We start from the raw sequence: 21,412 nt of genomic DNA, 5'->3' as shown, positions 1-21,412 counted from the left end.
CAAAGTACTCCAGCTGGACCCGGACAGAGGCCCACGGGGGCCACCGGCAGGACCCGCCACCGGACGCTCCCTTTCGGAGAGGGTGGACAGCATCAACTTAATGGGGTTAATGCTGAATCGAATAATCACACGCCGACCACATGTTCACATCAACAGACGACAAACCCTTGGTCGACTACAAGGGTCGTATTGTTCGAGGATGGAAACTGAAGTTTTCCAGAGAAGATAACGCGAGTGTGGACACCTTCTTATCAAGACTAGATAATTTGAGGAACGGTGCCGGACTCTCAGAGGATGAAATGCTCTTGTTAGTATCTTGTCAGTAGCTTTCTTAAGCTGAATTTGAAGCAGACGCACGGGAATGGTTTGGTACCAGCGAGCAACAGCAACAGCGACTGATGAGGGAAGTGCAAAGTCGAGATCAGGGTCCAGATGAATCAATGAGACGTCTGAATGCCCCGATGGCATACGAGCGCCAATTGGATCTGTTACACGCTAACCTCCTCATCGATATTCAGAGCCAAGTGCGTAGGGCTGAAGTATATTCCATACGCGTTCTGAATATGTTAGTTACGATGGCGCAGAATATCTTGAACCAAAAAAAGGTGTGGTACCTGACCCCCAGTCGACTCTATACCCGGAGTTAGCATACCACCCTCACACTGATGGAAGCAAGGGCCGCAAGAGCAAGGTAGCAGCAATATCCAGCGATAAACCAAAGATTAGTGAATGGTTAGATCGTATGGAGAAAGTGCCGGTGAAGGTAACACACCAGGTCGTCTATACACTAACGCCAACTGGGATGACGCCTTGTCTGAACATTGAAGCGGTTGACAGCGAAAAGAAAGCTCCGCCAGTTAATTTATTGAACCAAGTGCTATTATCCCTCAATGAAAAAATAGAAGGGATGAAGCACAATTTGGTTAGGAGAAACTCGACCTCGGAGGACCGCGCTAAGAAACAAGAAGCTCATCGAAAGCGAGAAAGAGATTTCTCCAAGCCACTCAAATGTATTGAATATGAATTGCTGGGCTACAGTAAAAAGTACTGTCTCCAATGTAATAAGAGAAACGAGGAAAAGAGTGGTTAGGAGGAGTTGACTCTACTCCTTCGTTCCTTGAAACGAACCCCATGAATGAAACCTCGCGAACACAATCAGTACCGGTAGTAACGAATGCGTTGAGCAATGAGAGCGAGAATTGTCCTGATTATGTTAATGTTGAGAACGTCGGTAAAGTCTACGCGGATAAGGGGAGTATTGACGACAGTAAAGCCCAGGACCATAGACCGGCCGAGGTGGTGGAGAGTGAATTGCCCACGCCCCCGGAGGCGCTGGTAATGGCAGATAAACCGTCAAGCTATAATCCCGAAGGACCTTCGATAGTCCGAACCGAGTTTGTTCGAACGAATGTTGACGTCACTTTACCACGCGAGAGCACAATAGCAAGCGCTATTGTATGCCAAGAGCAAGGCTGTGGAGTCGCTGAAACAGTTTCGATGTATTCCCCGGAACTGGTTACCGGTGAAAATAGGAGATTTCCAAATAAGGGCTCTCTATGATCCGAGAGCTTCCACCACGGTAATGGGTAGTAATGCTCTGCAGATAGCGTCGGCGCTGGACATCAGGTTGGATACCACCCACGCGGGTACGGCGGGACTGCCAGATGTCCGAAAATTGACAATCGTCGGTCACGCGATGTTGCCGTTCACCGTAGGTGATATGACGATGCCGACGAGGGTAGCTATACTCCCAATCCTTGTCGTTGAATGTATTCTAGGAGTAAATTTTGTTAGATTGTTCAGGATGATTCTTAATCCTGACGATCATACGTTATTGCTCAAGAAATTGCAAACCAAGATGAAACTAGAGGTAGCTAGTTTAGAGGCTGGTCCGAGATTAGCTATTATTAGACTTGCCTCTTAACAGGCAATATTGTAGAAGACAATCAGCGAGGCCTTATCGTAGGACCCCGCAGGACTGGAATGTGCGGCAGGAATTGAGCACGAGATTCGAGTCGGTGATACGAAACCGATCAAGCAGTGCTACTACCCAGTGTCACACAAGGTTGAGCAAGAAATGCATAGATTGGTAAGGGAAATGTTAGACCAAGGGGTGATTGAGCCGGCGGACAACGGCTGGTCGAGCTCAGTGGTTATGATACGCAAGAAGAATGACTCGTATCGATTTTTCCGGCGCCACCTTCCAACGGTTGATAGGTAGCGTGATCGCACCTGAGCTCGGCGATTTCGCCTTTGCCTATTTGGAAGATATCATTGTAGTGTCCTCCAGATTCGAAGATCACTTGCAGCATCTTAGAACCGTGTTGGATAGGTTAAGTCAAGCCGGACTCTCAATTAATCGAGAGAAAAGCGTCTTCTGCAAGCCGGGAGCTAAATATTTAGGTTTGCTGATTGACCGAGAAGGAATCAGACCCGACCGTGAAAAGATGCACTCTATCGTGGAGTATCTCCGACCAGGAAACGTACGACAACTGCGTACTTTCTTAGGGGTTGCTTTATGGTATCGCCGGTTCTTAAGTGATTTGGCTACACACGCTCAACCGTTAATGAAACTAACGGGTAAAAAGTTGGAACATGTGTGGGGACCAGATCAGGAACAAGCTTTCGCCAAACTTAAGGCACTCATGATAACCGCACCGTGCCTTGGATTACCAGAACCCGATGGACTATACGTATTGGAGACAGACGCTAGCGCTACGGGAATCGGTGCCGTCCTGATTCAGAGAGTACGGGACGAAGACCGAATAATCGAGTACGCTAGTAGAGTCCCGGCGGAGCAGAACTACTCTGTCACGGAGCGCGAATGCTTAGCGGTCGTATAGGCTATACAAAAGTTCCGCCCATATATAGAAGCGTACCGATTCAAAGTCGTAATGGACCACAACAATCTGAAATGGCTGTATAATTTGAAAAACCATATAGGACGTCTAGCCTGATGGGCCTTGCAACTCCAAGGCCATACTTTCGAGATAGAATATCAAAAGGGGGCTGAGAACGTATTGCCCGATGCGTTATCACGCGCGTTCGAGTCCGCGAAGGCTGAAGTCAGTGCGATAGATCAGCCTAAAGAAAGGGACGACGCCTGGTACTTGGAACAGTTCCGATGCGTCGAAGCCAATCCGAAGGACTACTAAGATTGGGTGAAGTACCACCAAAAGCCTAATAGTAATTAGCAAGATGAGTACGGGTACTAGGATACCTGGAAGCTTGTCGTGCCATCGGAAGACCGAAAGGCCGTTCTGTTCGAGAACCACGACATTGAGACCGTCGGACATTAGGGACGTGAGAAAACCTTCGCCCGCGTTGCCCAGTCATACTATTGGCCAGGCAAGCACGCAGATATCAGAAGATACGTCCAAAAATGTCAGATCTGTCAGCAGTGTAAGGTTGAACAGCGACTGCCACGCGGACTCATGAAGGATCGGATGTTGTCCACACAAGTTGTGGCGGGCGACATTGCCGGACTGTTCCTGAGGAGCCCTGGAGGGCACGAATACGTATTAGTGTTCGTCGACTTATTCTGTCCGATAATGGCACTGAATTCCGTAACCAGCTTGTAGACGGATACCTGAGGGAACAGGGGATAAACCGAACCTTTACGCCGACCTATACCCCACAAGCTAACCCTACCGAAAGAGTTAATAGAACTCTGAAGACGATGATTACCTCGTACCTGCACGGGAATCATAAAGAGTGGGACAGAGTCTTGCCTGAACTTGCGTTCACACTGAACACTGCTATCCACAGCTCCACGGGAACCAGCCCTGCTATGCTCAATTACGGGAGGCAGCCGGAAGCCCCGAATACCCTCCGTAGGCAAAGGGACGAGCTTGCGACCCGAGAGAAAGACTTGTTCTGAATAGAGAAATGGAATGAACATATAAAGAATAACCCATTCGTTATTCAGGAAGCCCGAGAGATCGCCTCTAAGGAATCCCTTAGATAGGCGAAATATTATAATGCCAAGCATAGGGCTTCGGGATTCAAGGAAGGGGATTGGGTATGGAAAAGAAACCGTATACTATCCAGTGCGACACAGGGTATTTCCGCAAGGCTAGCGCCGAAATTCGTGGACTCTTACGTGATCATTAAGGTACTCGGAGTCAATTCGTACCGCCTTGTCAACCAACAGGAAGAGGTCAAAGAATTGGTTTACGCCAAAGACCTGAATCCCTATTATGGACAGAGGGCATCTTGTCAGAAGATGAAACCCGAAGGCGAGATGACGACGATACCCATACCACCGAGGGAGCCGAGGCGACGAATCACCCGCCTATAGGGAGCGATGCGATACCGCGCGAATACGAACGCGCTTTTACCACGGATAATATGCCCCAGAGCGATAACGCGACAATTTCGAGGCACCCTCATCGCACCCCTTCCGATCACCCTGATAAGACCTCGATAATAGTTCCATCGAATAGTACGGTAAATCGCCCACGGGGACGGTCTCGCTAGAACGAGCTGACTATTCGGGCTCCGTCGTACCTGTTGAATCCACGTGGCTGCCCTCCCACCGTCGTGAAAAAGAAGAGAGGGAGACCACCGAGAACACCGACCGTGGATGCATGAGGCCCTGCGAACGAAGGGCCTGGGAGACCGACGCAAAAGACCCCACCTTCAATCCCGGCGACGAAGGCCCTGGACAGCCGAACAGGCGCCCACCTTCGATATCAAAGAAATAATATCGATATTGACATATAGAAATGCTACAGAATCAAGATTACGCAGGAGCAGATGAAGCAAGCGGCGGCCGCTCTTATTGGACTGGATTTGGGACCCTCAGTCAACGGAATGGTACACGCCACCCTCCACATCAACGCATAAAAGAGGAAGGAGGAGGAACAAGCACGGATACGAGCTTACGAGAGCTCGTCATCCGTGCTGATCGAGGAGGTGGACAACGATGAGTTCCAGATTTCGTCGTCTGTCCCGGGCATCGTGCGCGAGGAGACCGCGTCACTATCAGAGCCACCAGCTGGACCCATCCCGGCGGCGGCGCCGAAGGTGTCGACGGGCACCCAAACCGAAGGTGCTCCCATCGGTACTGCCTGGCGCCCCGATTTTCTCCACCAACCAACTACGCCGGCTAGTCACCGGTCGTGGGAGGAAATCGTGAGAGCTTCAGAGAGGTCGAGCAAAGTTGGACCACCCTTAACGCGCTTCAACGAGCCGTATACGTTGAATTCTACGCATATACGGCTCAGGAACACGATCTGGAACACTGGAGCAAGGTGGTGTCTCGTCGGCGACGGTTTACCGCCGCGCTGAAAGAGGTGCAGTGTCGTCACCGCCAGGCCCTCGAGGGCCCGACTGATAATTGGTCTTCGGCCACCGTCCAGTCTCCCACGACTGAGGCACCAGAGATTAACCCCACGGCTACCATCAATCAGAATTAACGGACGTGCGGGGTAAATCTGGTGGTAAACCTCAATAGTGGCAGTGTGAACCAGGTTACCAGGAAGCCAGGATAATTCGTTTATTGAAAACCGCTTGGAAAGTCCAATCATCGAAAATGGTAACTATCAATAACTTACGTCAACCAAGGGGAGGTATTCATTAAGTACTTCTCCGAAGACAGTTACCTCGTAGCGATCATGGTGTTTCTGAGGATTTCTGAGGATTTCTGCGGTCAAATGGGTGTGATCCAATATATGTTTAGTCATAGCGCCAGCTCGGCAAGTGAATACTAACAAAAAATACGAAGTCAAATTTTGTCCACTGCTGCGTACAGTAACGTTTTGAGAAATGAGAAAGTAGGAGGAGGGATTAATAAGAATTCGGGTGAAGAAGACTTGACCGTTCAAATGAATGAAACGCATTTAGCCAAAATTATAAAAAGTAATTAAATTTATTTATGCAAGCAGGTAATAAGAAAAAAGAGGGTCATACCTAGCCGGTATAAAAAAGCCCAGTCTTGAATGGGAAAAAAGTCATTTAATTGCAATCCTCACACATAAAAAGACGTATATATTTAAGCGGACGGAACACGTGCGCGTACAAATCGGATTCGAGTGGCTACTAAATATTACGAAGATCGCTTACCGAACGAAACTTGCACACTTATACAGAGGAAGAAGACTCTCTCTAGAAGAATACAGTACTCAGTGCGTACTGTATCGCTCGTTGTGTGAAGGGGTGCACCGATTGCCGACTTTCGGGCTGCCCTGTGAGTCGGAGGCGTCTTAGAGAGCACTAATTGTGCTCTTCGTCTGTTACTGCTAACCCTCAAGTTGTCATCGGATTGTCGTTCCAATCATTTGAACACAAGGTTTCACAGTATTAACTGTCACAGCGCTGTTAAATTTACGCACGTAATACGGAAATAAATACGCAACACACAAAAATACCTTTCGTACTGAACTGAACCTTTACCTCTCTACTCTCGAGAAGGTAGGGTGCGCTGAGTATTTTGTTGGGGGCCATCACATTAGACCTCAGCAGCGATGATAAGGAGTAAGTAGGCCTCGGCCACATATTTTCACTCGCTTGTCCGAAGCGTGAACTGCATATTTCGGGCCACCCAGGTATTCCCTAACATGTGGTGCTGACTTGTGTTTATTGCCGGTGACTGTATCTAGACTTTCTCACTCTCCAGCTCTCTCTTTCTCTCTCTCTCTCGCACATAGTTCGCAAACGAGAAAACATCCACCTCGCTGCATAGCGGCAAGTATTCAAAACTAATTCCTCTACATGTACCATCAAGTGTGTAAATACTATGCCACGAGAACGGAGTTTGAGTTGCATAAGGACATCTGTGGATGCTAAAATCGTAAAGTGGTGCGAACTCATTGGTTTTGTGAGAGAAGTATTTACCTCAATAATTGGGACCATCACCTGAAAAACTACAATTTGGGGACCTTTGACTATGACGGGACCGCTTATGGTGACATTAAAAACCTCAGCCTTCTCTTCCGGAACCTCTCCATTAATTCAAATTGGGACCACAATTCAATAGAGAGCCACGATTCTTACTTGAAGGACTTCGAAGGATTCGATAAGAGTGCAGGATGTAGAACCCTTCAAGTTGCCTTACACAGACCTAAGATATAATCAGGACCATGAATCCTCTACTCATCATACTTCATTTTCATTTTTTTTACCTTCTATGAAAATGTTTCTATAATTATTTTATACCATTTCCTTATTGATAAAGTGGACCATGAATATTATCTATATGAATGTACTTAATTTTTACCAAAAATTACTATGTTATGAATCTTTAAATGATATTGCCGAGGACGGTAACTGTTTAAGCCGAAGGCCCTGTCCTTTGTTCTTTCGTTTCAACGCGAAAGAGAAAAAACTCTTTTCCTTTTGTGAAAATTGTATATAAATTGTATTTCAGTCTCAATAGGAAATTGAGGAATGACAGAGGATGTAATAAATAAAAAAATACTTAGAAGCCACATCAAGTATAATTTTGTAATAGACACTACTATACAAAATTATACATATCTTTCTTTCTTTCTTTCTCTCTAACTATTCTATTGCATATATTTATAAGCATACGGTATATCCATGTGTTCGCGTACGAAATTAACGATTATTAAATTATACCGACTCTGCTCTTTTAAATTATTAAATCGATAATTACAGACTTATACGTATTAACAACCTTAGAACAAACGACAATTTCGGATATATCCATATGCGTTTATCTGATTATCATATGAGTATTTGAATTCCATCGCCACCAGTGACTTCAAAATTTACTGTTTAGCTAATAATTAATGAAAAGATCGAAGCTCCTGGATCGAGATATCATGCGGTCCTTCAACAATCAAATATTCTACAAACGAAGCGCGTGCTTGGGCCGAAGTGCTTGCAAAGCTTGGTAACCACCCGAGTCCAAGGCCGCTCGGCTGTTAAAAGGGCCTACACTATAAGAAGCGAATGTACTTCGCACAAATACGCACTTAACATATACTCTCTACCATTATCATATCTTAATTTCTTTATGCATTTACTAAACCGATTTACTACTAAATTTACGAATTGAAATAAGCACTCAGCTGTTTTATTTTTACTTTTTATACAACATATTTTAGAACATTTGCTATAATCATCGATACAGCTAACAAAATATTTTTCTCCTTTATAACCAGGAGTTCTATGCGGCCCATTTAAATCTGTATGTATTACCTCTAATATTTCTTTTGCTATTGTACGCTTAATTTTGATAGATATATTAGTCATTTTACTTTGTTTACAATTCACACATTATATATAATCTTTTTGTAATTCATCTGGTAAACTTTCGACTAATTTAACATTAACTATTAGTTTATTAATATTATACTATAATAATAAAACATATTAGTTTATTAATTTTCAACTAGTTATTAGTTTATTATTCGTTATTTATTATTAACTAGTATTTAAATACCTAAAATTTATATGGCCAAGCGCTTAGTGCTATTTTTTTTTATGAGTTATCTTATCAGAGTTAGCATACATATTATTATCATTATTCCCATTCTCACCTACAATACAATTCATATTATACAGACCATTATTTTTTTTCGCTACCTCGATGAGTTGAGCCTCTATTGTATTCTATGAATGATCCTCTTCGTTGAGCCGTGATGTTGCTTTTGTTGACTGTGTCAGGAATCCTTTATTTGATGCCCAATTTTTCCACACTTGAAACTCTGATCTCAAGCTTTCACATTAAAAATAATTGTATTTAACTTATTTTTACTTTCATATACATTTAAGCTCTTTTCTTGAATTTTAGATTTTACTTGTTCTACTGTCCTTTGTATTTCGGGCACTGAATCCACAAAATCTTGAATATATGCTTAACTAGTTAGTAGAGCTTTTACAATATATCTTATTTTTTCTTCATATGTGAGTCAACCACCAGCCTTTTGCATTCATTACATACTTTTTTAAGGTCAATAGAGAATTCTTCAACTGTACTATAATTTTTTAATCTTATATTTGCGTTCATGTTGAGCGGGTAGCCCTGCAGACATACCAGCTGCCTCACCGTCTGCAATCGGTTTCTAATTTTTCTTTGTTACGGCGCTATTTGGTTGTGTATTTTGGAGCGCAGGATTAGTAGTGAAGGCGGATTATTGGGTAGCAGTCCTGCCTGCTATTCGTACGTCTTCGTGGGCGCGGATAGATTTTGTCGATCGTGTAACAAGCAGGAGCTTTCTTATTGTTATGTTTAAGTTGTTATCGTTAGTTAAATTTATTATTATTTTTGTTAAATATATTTATTGTTATTTCGATTAACGTTGATTGTCAATAATTCCGAGTTTTATTACTTCACATTGTTACTCCTCATTCCGTAAAATTTAATAACGCGCGTTTTGATCCCTTTAGCTCAGCGGAACATTCAGTCGTAAGAATGTTCGCGCTTCTCAAATCCCTACCTTAAATAATTTTGTATGGATGGCTGCGAGCTCTGAATTAGGAATGGCTGCGAAATTTTACTCCGCTATAATCTATATGGAATTGTAATCACTTCTGACGTCCTCGATATTTTATATGACCTTTTAGATGTAACAAATTTTATAATATAAGTGATATGTAACTAGATTTGATTTTTCATGAGAAATTGTACGTGAGAAAAATTTCGGTAAGACAAATGATAAGTTTGCTTTCAGCCGATAACAGATGCAGCTGTGTGGTGTTCGCTGAGGCCCTTTTGACGCGTATCCACCGTAATATGGATGACTTTCTACGTAAATTTATAACTTAATATGAAATATGGATACATCCCTCCACGGATGAGTCGAAGGAACAGTCAAAACAGAGGTTATTAAATATGACCAGGCTCCAAAGCAAACAAAGACAATTAACTCGGCCGGTAAGGTTATGGCCACTGTTTTTTAGACTGCACATGAAATCATTTTCATCAACTATTTAGAAAAAAGGACAAACAATCATTGGAAAATATTGTGCGTCGTTATTGTACGGATTAAATGAGGAAGTAAAGGAAAAACGTCCTCTTTTGAACAAAAAAAATTTCTATTTTATCAAGACAATGCACGACTATACGCATGCGCAATTTTGATGGTTGAAATCGACGAATTGAAGACCGAATTAGTGGACTATTTATCGTATTCACTAGATTTGGCCTTCCTGACTTTTTTTTTATTCCTAAACCTAAAAAAGTGGCTTGCCGAACAACGATTCATCTCGAACGAGAAGATTGTAACACAAACAAATGGCTATTTTAAAGAAAACTCAAAGGATATCTGGAAAAGTGTATCGAGCTAAAAGAAGATTAAGTTCAAAAATAAAAAATATCTACACATTAAAAATTGTTTTTATATTTTTTTCTAAGAATTTATTTATCCATCCTTGTACGCGATCCGAAAAATAACGAATATATGCCGATGTAACTTAAATACCATGAAACTTCAACAGCAGTGCGAACAAATACGATGGAATTTGAAATAACCTAAAAGATTTCAAAGTCAAAGTTGACTTTAGTATAATATGTTCCATTCAAAGTCCAGTAACTTTCGTCCGAAACATGTTTCACGAAACCGTATTTTTGTAGAATCGTTTGAATAAACAGTTAAAAAATAAATGACCTTGACATTTATCTTGGGGGTCCGATTACGAATTCATATATAACTTTGAGTGAACCTTTTAGAACCAAGTATCACTAGTCGCGAGCCTACGTGATCTTGCGTGGGGTCGACTCGCCCATCGGCCGACGCACGCGCGGTTACGTATGAGCGTCTTGTTATTTAGTCTAATACGAGTGCGGTCCGATAACTACTTAGCCTCACTGCCTGAGGGTGACACTATAGTAAAATAAATATACTATAGTGTAGTACCTTCCTGTAGACGATTACTGATGAAATTTCAGCCGGCTCAGACTTGTAGTTTTGTTTTGAGAGCGTGTGAAAGAAAGCGTATCCGTTGATTTAAAAAAAATAGAAAAGGAGCAATATTAGTCGTGATTCGATTCTTGTTTTTAGAAGGGAAATCACACAGAGAAATCAAAGTGCGCTTGGATGCAGTGTATGGGGACGCTTCTCCTTCGAAAGCAATCGTTAAAAATTGGTTCAACGAATTCCAACGTGGTTGCACGTCGGTTTTTGATGAGCCACGCTCAGGTGTCCCGAAAAGAGCAACCCCACAGGAGTACGTGACGTATGACCACGATCTCGTTTTAGCAGACCGAAGGTACACAAGATAGCTGAGAAAGTAGGCATCTCAAAAGACCGCGTGGCGCATATTCTACACGAAATTTTGAGTATTAGAAAGCTGTCGGCAAGATTTGTACCCTTTTTGCTCACTCCGGATGACAAGCGCAACCGTGTGACCACTTCAGAGCAATATTTGGCGCTATTGCAATCCGAACAAGTTTTTGTATCGTTACGTGGCCGTAGACGAAACATGGATTCACTGGTACACACCAGAGATCAACAAACAATCGAAACAGTGGACTTTACTCGGTGAACCTGCTCTGAAAAATGCGAAGACTATCTCAACCCATTGGCCGAAAAGGTGACGGCCACCGTTTTCTAGGATTTGCGAGGTATGATATACAATGACTACCTGGAGAAGGGCAAAACATTTTTAGGGCAATAATATGTCGAATTGTTGGGCCAATTCGATGCCGAATAAAAAGGAATGGCCCTCAAGCGAAGAAAACAGCGCTTTTCCACCATGATAAAGCACCGTCTTACATCTCCGTACTTTAGCCACGGCTAAATTAATCGAATTGGGCTACAAACTGCTGCCCCATCTACCATATTCTCCAGATTTGGCCCCGTGCGATTTCTTTTTGTTTCGCACTTCGAAAAAGTCACTTGCCGGACAGAAATTTCACTCGGATGAGGAAGTAATCGCCACCACAGAGGTCTACTATGCAGACCACGAGAAAACTTCTTTTTCTGACGGGTTAAGAAAATTAGAGCATTGCTGGCTCAAGTATATCGAACTGAAACGAGATTATAGTGAAAAATAAACTGCATTTTTTCCAAAATTGTTTTTTCATTTGTAGACTAAGTATTTATCAGACCCCCATCGTAGTCACCCCGTTACAACGTTTCATAATTTTTAAAGCTATTATATCAAGAGAAGTGTTGAAAAGACAGGAAAAAATATCAATTTTTTCAAATTTTTAGTCTGAAAACTCTAATGTCTTGTAGGTACGTAGTTCACTATAGACTTGTGCTTCATACAATGAATAAGTAAAAATATTATTAAATTGGTTTTAAAGCTCTGCATTCTCAATACAGGCGAAGGACAGTAATGTAAAATTTTTCAACGATTTGCCCATATATCAACTTCTATGATGGACATTTTGACAATAAATTTAAAAAATAGTTTTTAATGAATTTTCTAATTCTTGGACGTATAGTTATATATTACGGAATACAATTCATTTAATACAACTTTATTAAATAGTGAAAACACTATTTTTGTTCATACTTACGATCATCATCATGAGACATGCCAATATTATGTCCAATCATATGAGCCATTGTACCTGCTAAGAGGTGGGGTTCATAAATGTTCAAATCAACACTGATACCAAGCGATTTTTGACTACAAACGGTTTCTGGAACAGCTATACCAGCTTCACCTCCCACAAAATTCTCTCCCCTGAAATAATATATTTTATGAATAAATATTCAAAAAGTAATAAATCAAGATAAGGAAATTATCGTATAAAGAGTATTGAAGTTCTTTGAAATATTATTATTTAAATGTTCATCTTTCTTTTTAGATCATTATAATATTATAATGAATTATAGTTTTAGATAGATCATTATAATGAATCTTTTTCGAACATTATAATATGAATTCCTGAAACGGCCACACCTTAAATCTACCTAAATTGTATTTGAAATAACTAACTATTCTAATAAATAAGATTTATCAAGTTCGAAATAAAGAACATTTTACACATTTTAATAATTGCATACCAAGCCAATAAGATGGCGTGACCCAAAGTTACAAATGAAAAAACCAATAAAATCGTAATTAAACACTATTTGCATACTAATTTCATTATTATAGAATTACTGACTGTGATAACTTTAATTTATAGGATTTTCAAATTCAAGATTTTTATATCTTACAAATTATTGATATCATAAAAAATAGGGATTCATCCCAGTTCGCCCTGTTTACATAAAATATATATACTGCATGTATAAGAATATATATATATATATATTGCAACGATTACCGAAAATCGTTAGACTCGCGCGAGGTTAACGAGCGGCTAAACGAGAAGAGCCGCGTTCGGTTCGCGAGAGAGAGAGAGCGCGTAGGGGCAATGACCGGGAAGGGAGGCTCCGACCGGCAGTATGACTGTGCCACTCAGTCTATCAGCGTCGCGCTAACCTCCATTCTTCCTAGTTTTTCGTGCGTTTTTCCTGGTGACATTACGAACGTTGGTGCAGAGTGCTGAGTGCAGCAGCAGCAGCAGGGGTAGCAGCAGAAGGTGCAGCGGCAGCAGCAGCAGCAGGGGTAGCAGCAGAAGGTGAAGCGGCAGCAGCAGCAGCAGGGGTAGCAGCAGAAGGTGCAGCGGCAGCAGCAGCAGCAGGGGTAGCAGCAGAAGGTGCAGCGGCAGCAGCAGCAGCAACAGTAGTAGCAGTGACAACAGCAACAACAACAGCAGTAACAGTATTTGAGGCGGTGCAGCGAGCAGCGAAGCGGCGTTCCAACGATTTGCTAGTCGGATACGGTTGGCCACCGTATCCTCGTCGTTCTTGCGGTAGGTGCACCTTCCCCCTTTCATTTGTTGTTAATTTGCGTGCGATCCCGCGCAGCGAGCGCGAAGAATTCGTTTGTTGCGCGCGAGCGATTAGTTCGCGGCATCCGTGGTCTTCTCTCTCTCTCATTTTCAGCGTGTATTGTCATTCACGCGAGCGTGCGTAAGACTCTCGGCAGATTCCCCGTGTCATTGATTTTATTGAATAAATCAATCATTATTTTTATTTAAACGAGTTTCAGTTATTGTGTCTTTCCTTTGTCCGGAGGTCGCGTCAGTGTTTATTTACGTTCGATTCGAATTCGCCGGTAACGTAGCACGAAGCACGTGAATCGTTAGGTGGGAATCTTCAACTTAGGTTCCAGCGGCGGCCGCACGAGCGCTACTAGCAAGGGGCGACAGCGCCGCCAAGCGGTGAGTTGGGGGCACCCAACTCGGAATAGTGAAGAGACTCTGCGCAGGCGCACTCCAAGGCAAGGTAGGTTGCTGTGCTTCGAGCACAGAGATAACAAGGCTTCGTCTAGTCGTAATAAAGGCACTTTCAAGAGATTATCGACTAAATGGCAGCCTGTTACAATATATATATAGACGAAGAACTGTAGGTAACGTTCACGCCATCTACTGGACGACTACAATAACGTAAGTCCGCTGTGTTGACTGAAAAATGCGAAGTATGACGGCGCGCATGTATAAAATGACGCGAAAGAAAAGGCTGACGAGACAAATATATATATATATATATATATATATATATAGTAATATGTTTCAATCAGGCGTTCGGTTATAAAAGATGTATAAAAAATAAAAGTGGCGCGAAAGAGAGAGAGAGAGAGTATGCCAAGCCAGACGAAAGATAACGTACGCTTCTGCGTAGCTGCGTCAATAACAATCCTCGCGAAGACAAATTCGGCACTTTGTGTCTACCGCTGTATGATAGCGGAATATTACGTCATCATGTTTTGATATAGTACCACAGCTTGGAACAGTAAACAACAACACAAGGAAAATCCTCGATGTAACGATCCAGGGGACTATGATCACGGAAAAGTCGGTGACACTAGTTTGCGTCGATAAGGTCGTCCTCTCCTTAGCTGCAACTATTTCGTCAACCACGTGCATTGCCTTTCGAATACCCAAGCCCAATTGTTGATTTCATGGTCCTTAAATCAGTGCACACCTTGACTCAAACCTGAGGTGAATACGTCTGTCTCTTTCTCTATATCTCGCTCTTACATATGAAAGCCACGCTACGTACACGCACTTCTGTCTTCTCTCACTTACCTTTTGCTGGAACACAAATACATATAGTATAATATGGAATAATAATTATAGATATATTAATGAATCGATAATAGGGGCTATGGGGGAATCTTCCATACCAGCAGTCGATGAAGAAATCATCCTGGTGTACCGTTATTTTTTTTATCAGCCTCGGGTATACAGACGCTTTCTTCATCGACGTGTAATGGTAGTATCTCGGCTGGTCGCATATAGACATCGGCGTGTGTGTCGCCGCCCGATCAAAGTTCTGATGCTGCTTTACCATTCGTCTCCATGCCCCATGCCGTTGTACGTAAAAGTGACAAATAATGGGTGAAAAGAAAAACTTACTATTTAATTATGATCTGCATAACTCGTTGCTATGTATGTATATTTCAAAGGTTTCTGTTACTTTCTGTCTTCGACATTAATTTAATACTAAACCATTGGTTTGACACAAACTAGTGATGAAAAAATAAGTTTCATATATGTTTGAAAAATTTTTTTTATTAGTTAGTATTCATATTATATAATTTTTATAAGAAACCATACAAATTCCAAAAGACATCCCACAAAATATTTTAGTCTTATATTACTCTTTTCAATCCCAGCGCGCAATTTTTCATACTATTTAGAATTCTAGACGTATAGGTGATTCAATCTAGTAGGCAGAAATATATAAAATTCTGCTTCAAGCTCAAGAACAACTTTCTTACCGAACTTAGCCATCGCTTTTTTGATTGCAGTTATGATGTAAAGTACTTGGGTATCGTTTACTTATGGTAGGAAGATAGTCGGGTGTTTCTGCTGCTGCGTTGATAGCCTCCATGATTATGAAAAGAAACTGTAACAGGAAATTGAAATGTAATCAGATTTATGCCAGTCTAGTAACAATTTTTTCATAAGTATTACACAATTTATCTTCTAATGAATAATGTGTATATAAATTAGTGAAGATCCTATTCTGTGTGAATGCAGAAAAGTGAATTATGCCTCACCTCGTGGATCGTTTGTTTATAGAGCTCTCTAGTCAGTATTCACCGTCCCAACCTCTATGTACCCCAACTATAAGCCATTTTTTGAGGTTAGAAAATAAGAAAAGTCACTGGAAGCCAAATCAGGCGAATATGGTGTGTGGTCAATTAATTCGAACTTTAAATCGTTAATTTTTGCCATCGAAACTGCACACGTGTGAATTCGAGGATTGTCTTGAAGAAATAGGCACTTTTTTTGTTCAAGTGAGGACGTTTTTCTCTGATTTTTTCTTTCAAATAACCTACTAATGACGCATAATATTATCCAGTGATCGTCTGGCCCTTTTCCAAGTAGTCGATGTAGATGATTCCATACGCATCCCAGAAAACCGTGGCCATAATCTTGCCAGCTGACTTTACTGTCTTTGCCTTCTTTGGGGCTGGCTCTCCAGCGGTAATCCATTGTTTGGACTGTTTTTTGGTTTCAGGAGTGTACTGGTGTACCCATGTTTCGTCTACAGTTACGAGTCGACGCCAAAAGTCTTCCGGATTACGACGCACACTGTGGTATTATATTAAAACAACAAAAAATTATATTCAAAATGAAATATCTCAACTTAGAATTGACCAATTTTGATAAAATCGATTTCAATGTAAAGCTCATTACTTATAGAATACAGGAAAACCTACAACGAGTGTCGAAATAGATTTCCTATCCTTCAAAAAGTTCGTGGAAATGCAAAATTTTTTGAGGCTGTAGATCTTTAGAGTAAAAATTAAAAATAATTGTTTTTAATAAGAAAATACAAGTTTAAAGATAATTTACTGAATAAATAGAAGTTGAAATTCATCAAATGTCAGGTAATAACAAATTCTTGGTGGTAAAGTTGTATTTAAACATGAAAATTCTGTTTGGCCGATAGTTGAAAAGTATTTAATAAGCCACACAAAAGAAATAACAGTATTAAACTTTTAATTATACTTATGGGGGTTTAAAGTACTTAAAAATTCTATAAAAATATATGATGCCAAGATTCCAAGTGATAAATCATTTGTTTAAACAATGTTTTCAACAAAAATTGTGTGAAGGTAAACTTTAGGCTTTGAAAAAAATATTGTTAGATTTCTTTGACTATTTTGAATAAAAAAGTTATTATCAAATTTCATGTAAAATGCATTGTTTTCTATTTAAAAATACCCAATGTTCAAAAAATATAATTTTTATCTTTTTTAGGATTTTCATACTCATAGGGATTTACTTCATTGATGACTTCTGAAAATCTGTATTTACTATTTCATGAACTACAGATAAAACTGATATTTAATGTAAAAAATTAGCTATATTAATTTTTGTAACTCATGTTTAGCTTTTACGATAGTAAATTTGTAATCGTCGATATAAATAAACTGATAAAAGCAATGCATGCAAACGCAAAATTTAAGTTGCATAAAAGTAGCTTTGCAAAAGAACTTGCTTGATAACTAATTGTCAGCTGAAGTGATATTTTTTAAACTTTACGACTTTTGAAACTTTCGCAAAATACATCATCTTATAAGTGACTGGAAAACTATAATAACCTGAGAATTTTCTAGTGTGTATGAAGTAAGTTTGTGTTTTACAACTTTAAAAAAAGCTAAGTGATATAAATAGTATCACGTCTCTCAGCTACTCATCAATCAACGTCTTTTTCAATTATATAACTCAAAGTTAAATGGATTTTTTATGCATAATCAAACAAGAATACAGAGTTGTATACTTAGTTAGATTGCGGTTAATCTTGAAGTAATATTGTTGTGCTGATCACAACTATAATCTTATAACTTTTTAATTTCTAGCCTGAAATACTTAATATTTTTAGAGCTTATGCTTAAGCCTACTGTTTTAATCAATTTTCATATCTTATATAATCAAGTTAATATGCAATGAAGGTCACGGCGGTCCTGAACCAACTTTAAATAGCATGGAAAAGCACCACGAAAAAAATCATGGGGTTCGATTCAGAAACACAAAATGTAAGGTCATTTAAATTTTTACAGAATTTCTGAGGGCCGTTTTTGAAAAAACTCATTTTTGAAAAAAGAAATATAAAAAAGTGAAAAAAAATCACGTTTATGTCAATTTTTTTCACGAAAAAAATATTTGCAACGTCTAAATATATTTTTCGAAGCTTAAGTAAAAGTAGTTTTTCTAATTGGTATTCAAATAAAAAATTATTTTTACAAAAAATTCTCTATTAGCATAAATGATGTACATCTTTTCATTATAGTGCGTATCAATATATCAGTCTTCGTCGAAATGTTGAAACAGAGCGTCGCACTCGATTGTCAGGTGTGTTGTGGAAGTTATTTCTCTGTTTTGATCGCGTCAATGCATGAGAAGTATTGTAGTCTTTCGCGAATATGCATAAAATAAAAAGTCACGCTCTAACCCACGAAGAAAATCGATTGAAAATATGTTTTTTGTGTTTACAAAAGAAAAATGATTTGAGGGATATTGCTGGTGCATTACTGTTAAAGATTGAAAAAGTTTGCAGTTATGATGTTAATGATGTTAATTTACCCAGTGCTATTTGTAGTTCATGTAAAATTAAAGTATATCGTGCTGCGAAGAAAAAAGAAAATGGTGATAGTACAATTAAAATCACTTTGCCAGATTATTCTGGTTTCAAAAAAGTTATTCGTAATACGAGGAATGTTGATGGTAATAGTTGTCAGTGCGGCTTGTGTATGATTGGAAGATCAAATCGTGCTACATCTAATAAAAATGACACTGCAAACCAAGAGAAAAGAAAATGTGCCAAGTGTCAACGGAATTACACTTATGGACGAAAACATATTTGTCGAAAAGTTATGAACTATAAAAAAATAGAACGTGTCACACAAGATTTGACCTTGAAAGAAAAGGAACATTTGGCTTGTAAATTGATTAAAAACATAACAGAAGAAACAAATACATCGTTTGATAAAGGTAAACTAGTAGCATTATCCCAAACTCACGGAAAGAGAATGCAAATAGAAGTTAATAAATCTGAGCTAAAAGGTAAAAAACTTTGTCGACAAATTTCGGCTGAAGACTTTAACAAAATTTCAATAGATCTCAATTTATCATCAAACAAAGCTAAACGTTGTGCTAGAGCTATTCGAGTTGCAACGAATAATAGAAAATTTTTCGAATCCAACCTGAATACTAAATTACAGAAACTAAATCACACACTCAATTCTTTTTTTGAAGTCAAAAACTGTGATATAACAGATATAGCGAATGGAAAAAGAACTATTTCCTCCCAAACCCTCGTATTTTGTAACAATGTTGAAAAATTAGTAAGCACAATTGTAGAAAAAAGAAATATTAATAATAAACACTTAAAATTCGGAATAGACGGAAGTGGGGGTTTCTTAAAAGTCTCTCTTTCAATACAAAACGACGATGACAGTATTATAGAAACAAGAAAAAATACACGGCAAAGTTATAGGGATGGTATTGCTGCAAAGCAGTTTAAAGATACAGGTGTGAAAAAAATATTATTGCTTGGCTTGGTCGCACACACACAAGAAAATTATGAAAATGCTTTGATGTTATGGTAACTTTTGAAGATTAAAAATATTGAAAGTACAATAGCGACGGACTGAAAATTAGCAAATGTTCTAACAGGTATAATGGCACACTCAAGCATGCATCCTTGTACGTGGTGCACTGCATCGAAAAATAATCTCAATGAATGTGGAGTTTATAGAACTATTCAAAATTGTGAAAATAGTGCCTGTTCCTGGAAAAAAAAGGGAAGTATTAAAACAAATGCTAAAAATTATAATAACTGTAAAGATAACCCAGTGTTTTCATCACAAGACAACAATAAGAAAATCATTGATATAATACCACCACCAGAATTACACCTTTTAATTGGCGTTGTAAATACTGTATATAAAGATATGCTCTCTTGTTGCGAAAAAGACAGCTTACAGTGGGCTCACGATTGTAATGTAACTCGTGAATTCGTGCACGGTAGTCCAGCATTTGCCGGAAATTCTTGTAAGAAACTTTTGAATAGTGTTGATTTATTACGAGCGAAATGTTGTATCAATTGCTTGAAATACGTTCAGTGCTTACAAAATTTCCGAATCGAGGTTGACTCTTGTTTTTCTTCTGTGCTTAAACCTGATTTTCGGTCTTGTATCGCTAAGTTTAGAAGTAGTTATATTGCTTTGGATATTTCAATCACGCCGAAAGTTCATGCAGTTTTTTTTCATGTACCTGATTTTTGTGCCAAAGTTGGAAGAGGTCTTGGTTTCTACAGCGAACAAGCTTTGGAGTCATTGCATTCCGATTTTCAAAGTATTTGGGCGAAATATAAAGTTCATGAGTCTCATCCAAACTATGCCGAAAAATTGTTAAGAGCCGTTCAAGAATACAATTCGAGGCACATATAAATGATCGATCAATTAGAAATCTATTCTCGAAAACTATAAACTGTGTTATATATGTGCCTTACATAATTGTTATGCGTTACTAAATGAAGTTATTTTATTTATTATGTGTTTTATGAAGAATATATTTATTAAAAAAACTCAATTGTCATTTTTATTTCTATTTTCCAACGTATCATTTATGCTAATAGAGAATTTTTTGTAAAAATAATTTTTTATTTGAATACCAATTAGAAAAACTACTTTTACATAAGCTTCGAAAAATATATTTAAACGTTGCAAATATTTTTTTCGTGAAAAAATTGACATAAACGTGATTTTTTTTCACTTTTTTATATTTCTTTTTTCAAAAATGAGTTTTTTCAAAAACGGCCCTCAGAAATTCTGTAAAAATTTAAATGAGCTTACATTTTGTGTTTCTGAATCGAACCCCATGATTTTTTTCGTGGTGCTTTTCCATGCTATTTAAAGTTGGTTCAGGACCACCGTGAGGTATGTATATTATTTTATTAATTGATAAAACGATATTTCATTAACTAAAAAAAATCTACTTCTTGAATAAGATTGTTGCTAAAAAAATTATGAGCTAAAAATAATTTATTTGAAGGATTAAATAAAGATTGAGTTAAATGAAACTGCTACCCTGTAACAAAATTGAACTTAAAGTATAATTAATTCACTTTATTTTGTAGAAATATTCAATCAATTTTAATTACAGTAAACATAAGTTTCTAATCGAAAAAAAAAAAATTAGTCAAACTTTGAAGTTATTTACCTCAGTCAAAAATAAATATTTTTTTAAAAAAGTTAGCGCTATTATAAAGAATAAACCAATATCTTTACAATTGTTAGTTTAGTCCAGAAAGATTGAAAATTTTGTCTCTTATGTTAAAAAAAAACAGATCACGTTTTTTTAAAATTTTTTTGGACACGACAAATCGTTTATCATTTTTCAACCGCTAGGCAGACTTCAAAAAACTCAGATAAACAAGATACGTATTTATGTTCTCAATTAAATGAGCGCAACAGA

At 38.9% G+C, this 21,412-nt stretch overlaps 1 protein-coding gene across 1 annotated transcript in view; it reads right to left on the bottom strand.

The window, feature by feature from the left end:
- LOC131675344 (disintegrin and metalloproteinase domain-containing protein 11) overlaps window positions 1–21,412 on the bottom strand; it is a 2,271,363-nt gene that overhangs the window by 932,582 nt on the left and 1,317,369 nt on the right. Inside the window, exon 11 of the mRNA XM_058954276.1 lies at window positions 12,437–12,606. Coding sequence (XP_058810259.1) covers window positions 12,437–12,606 — 170 coding nt within the window. The remainder of the gene's footprint in view (window positions 1–12,436; window positions 12,607–21,412) is intronic.

The sequence above is a fragment of the Phymastichus coffea genome, unplaced genomic scaffold (genome assembly GCF_024137745.1).
Source record: "Phymastichus coffea isolate CEN01 unplaced genomic scaffold, Cenicafe_Pcof_1.1 PCOF00019, whole genome shotgun sequence".
Taxonomy (NCBI): Eukaryota; Metazoa; Arthropoda; class Insecta; order Hymenoptera; family Eulophidae; genus Phymastichus; species Phymastichus coffea.
Note: the sequence above shows the minus strand (reverse complement) of the source record. Positions and strands in the feature narration are given on the sequence as shown.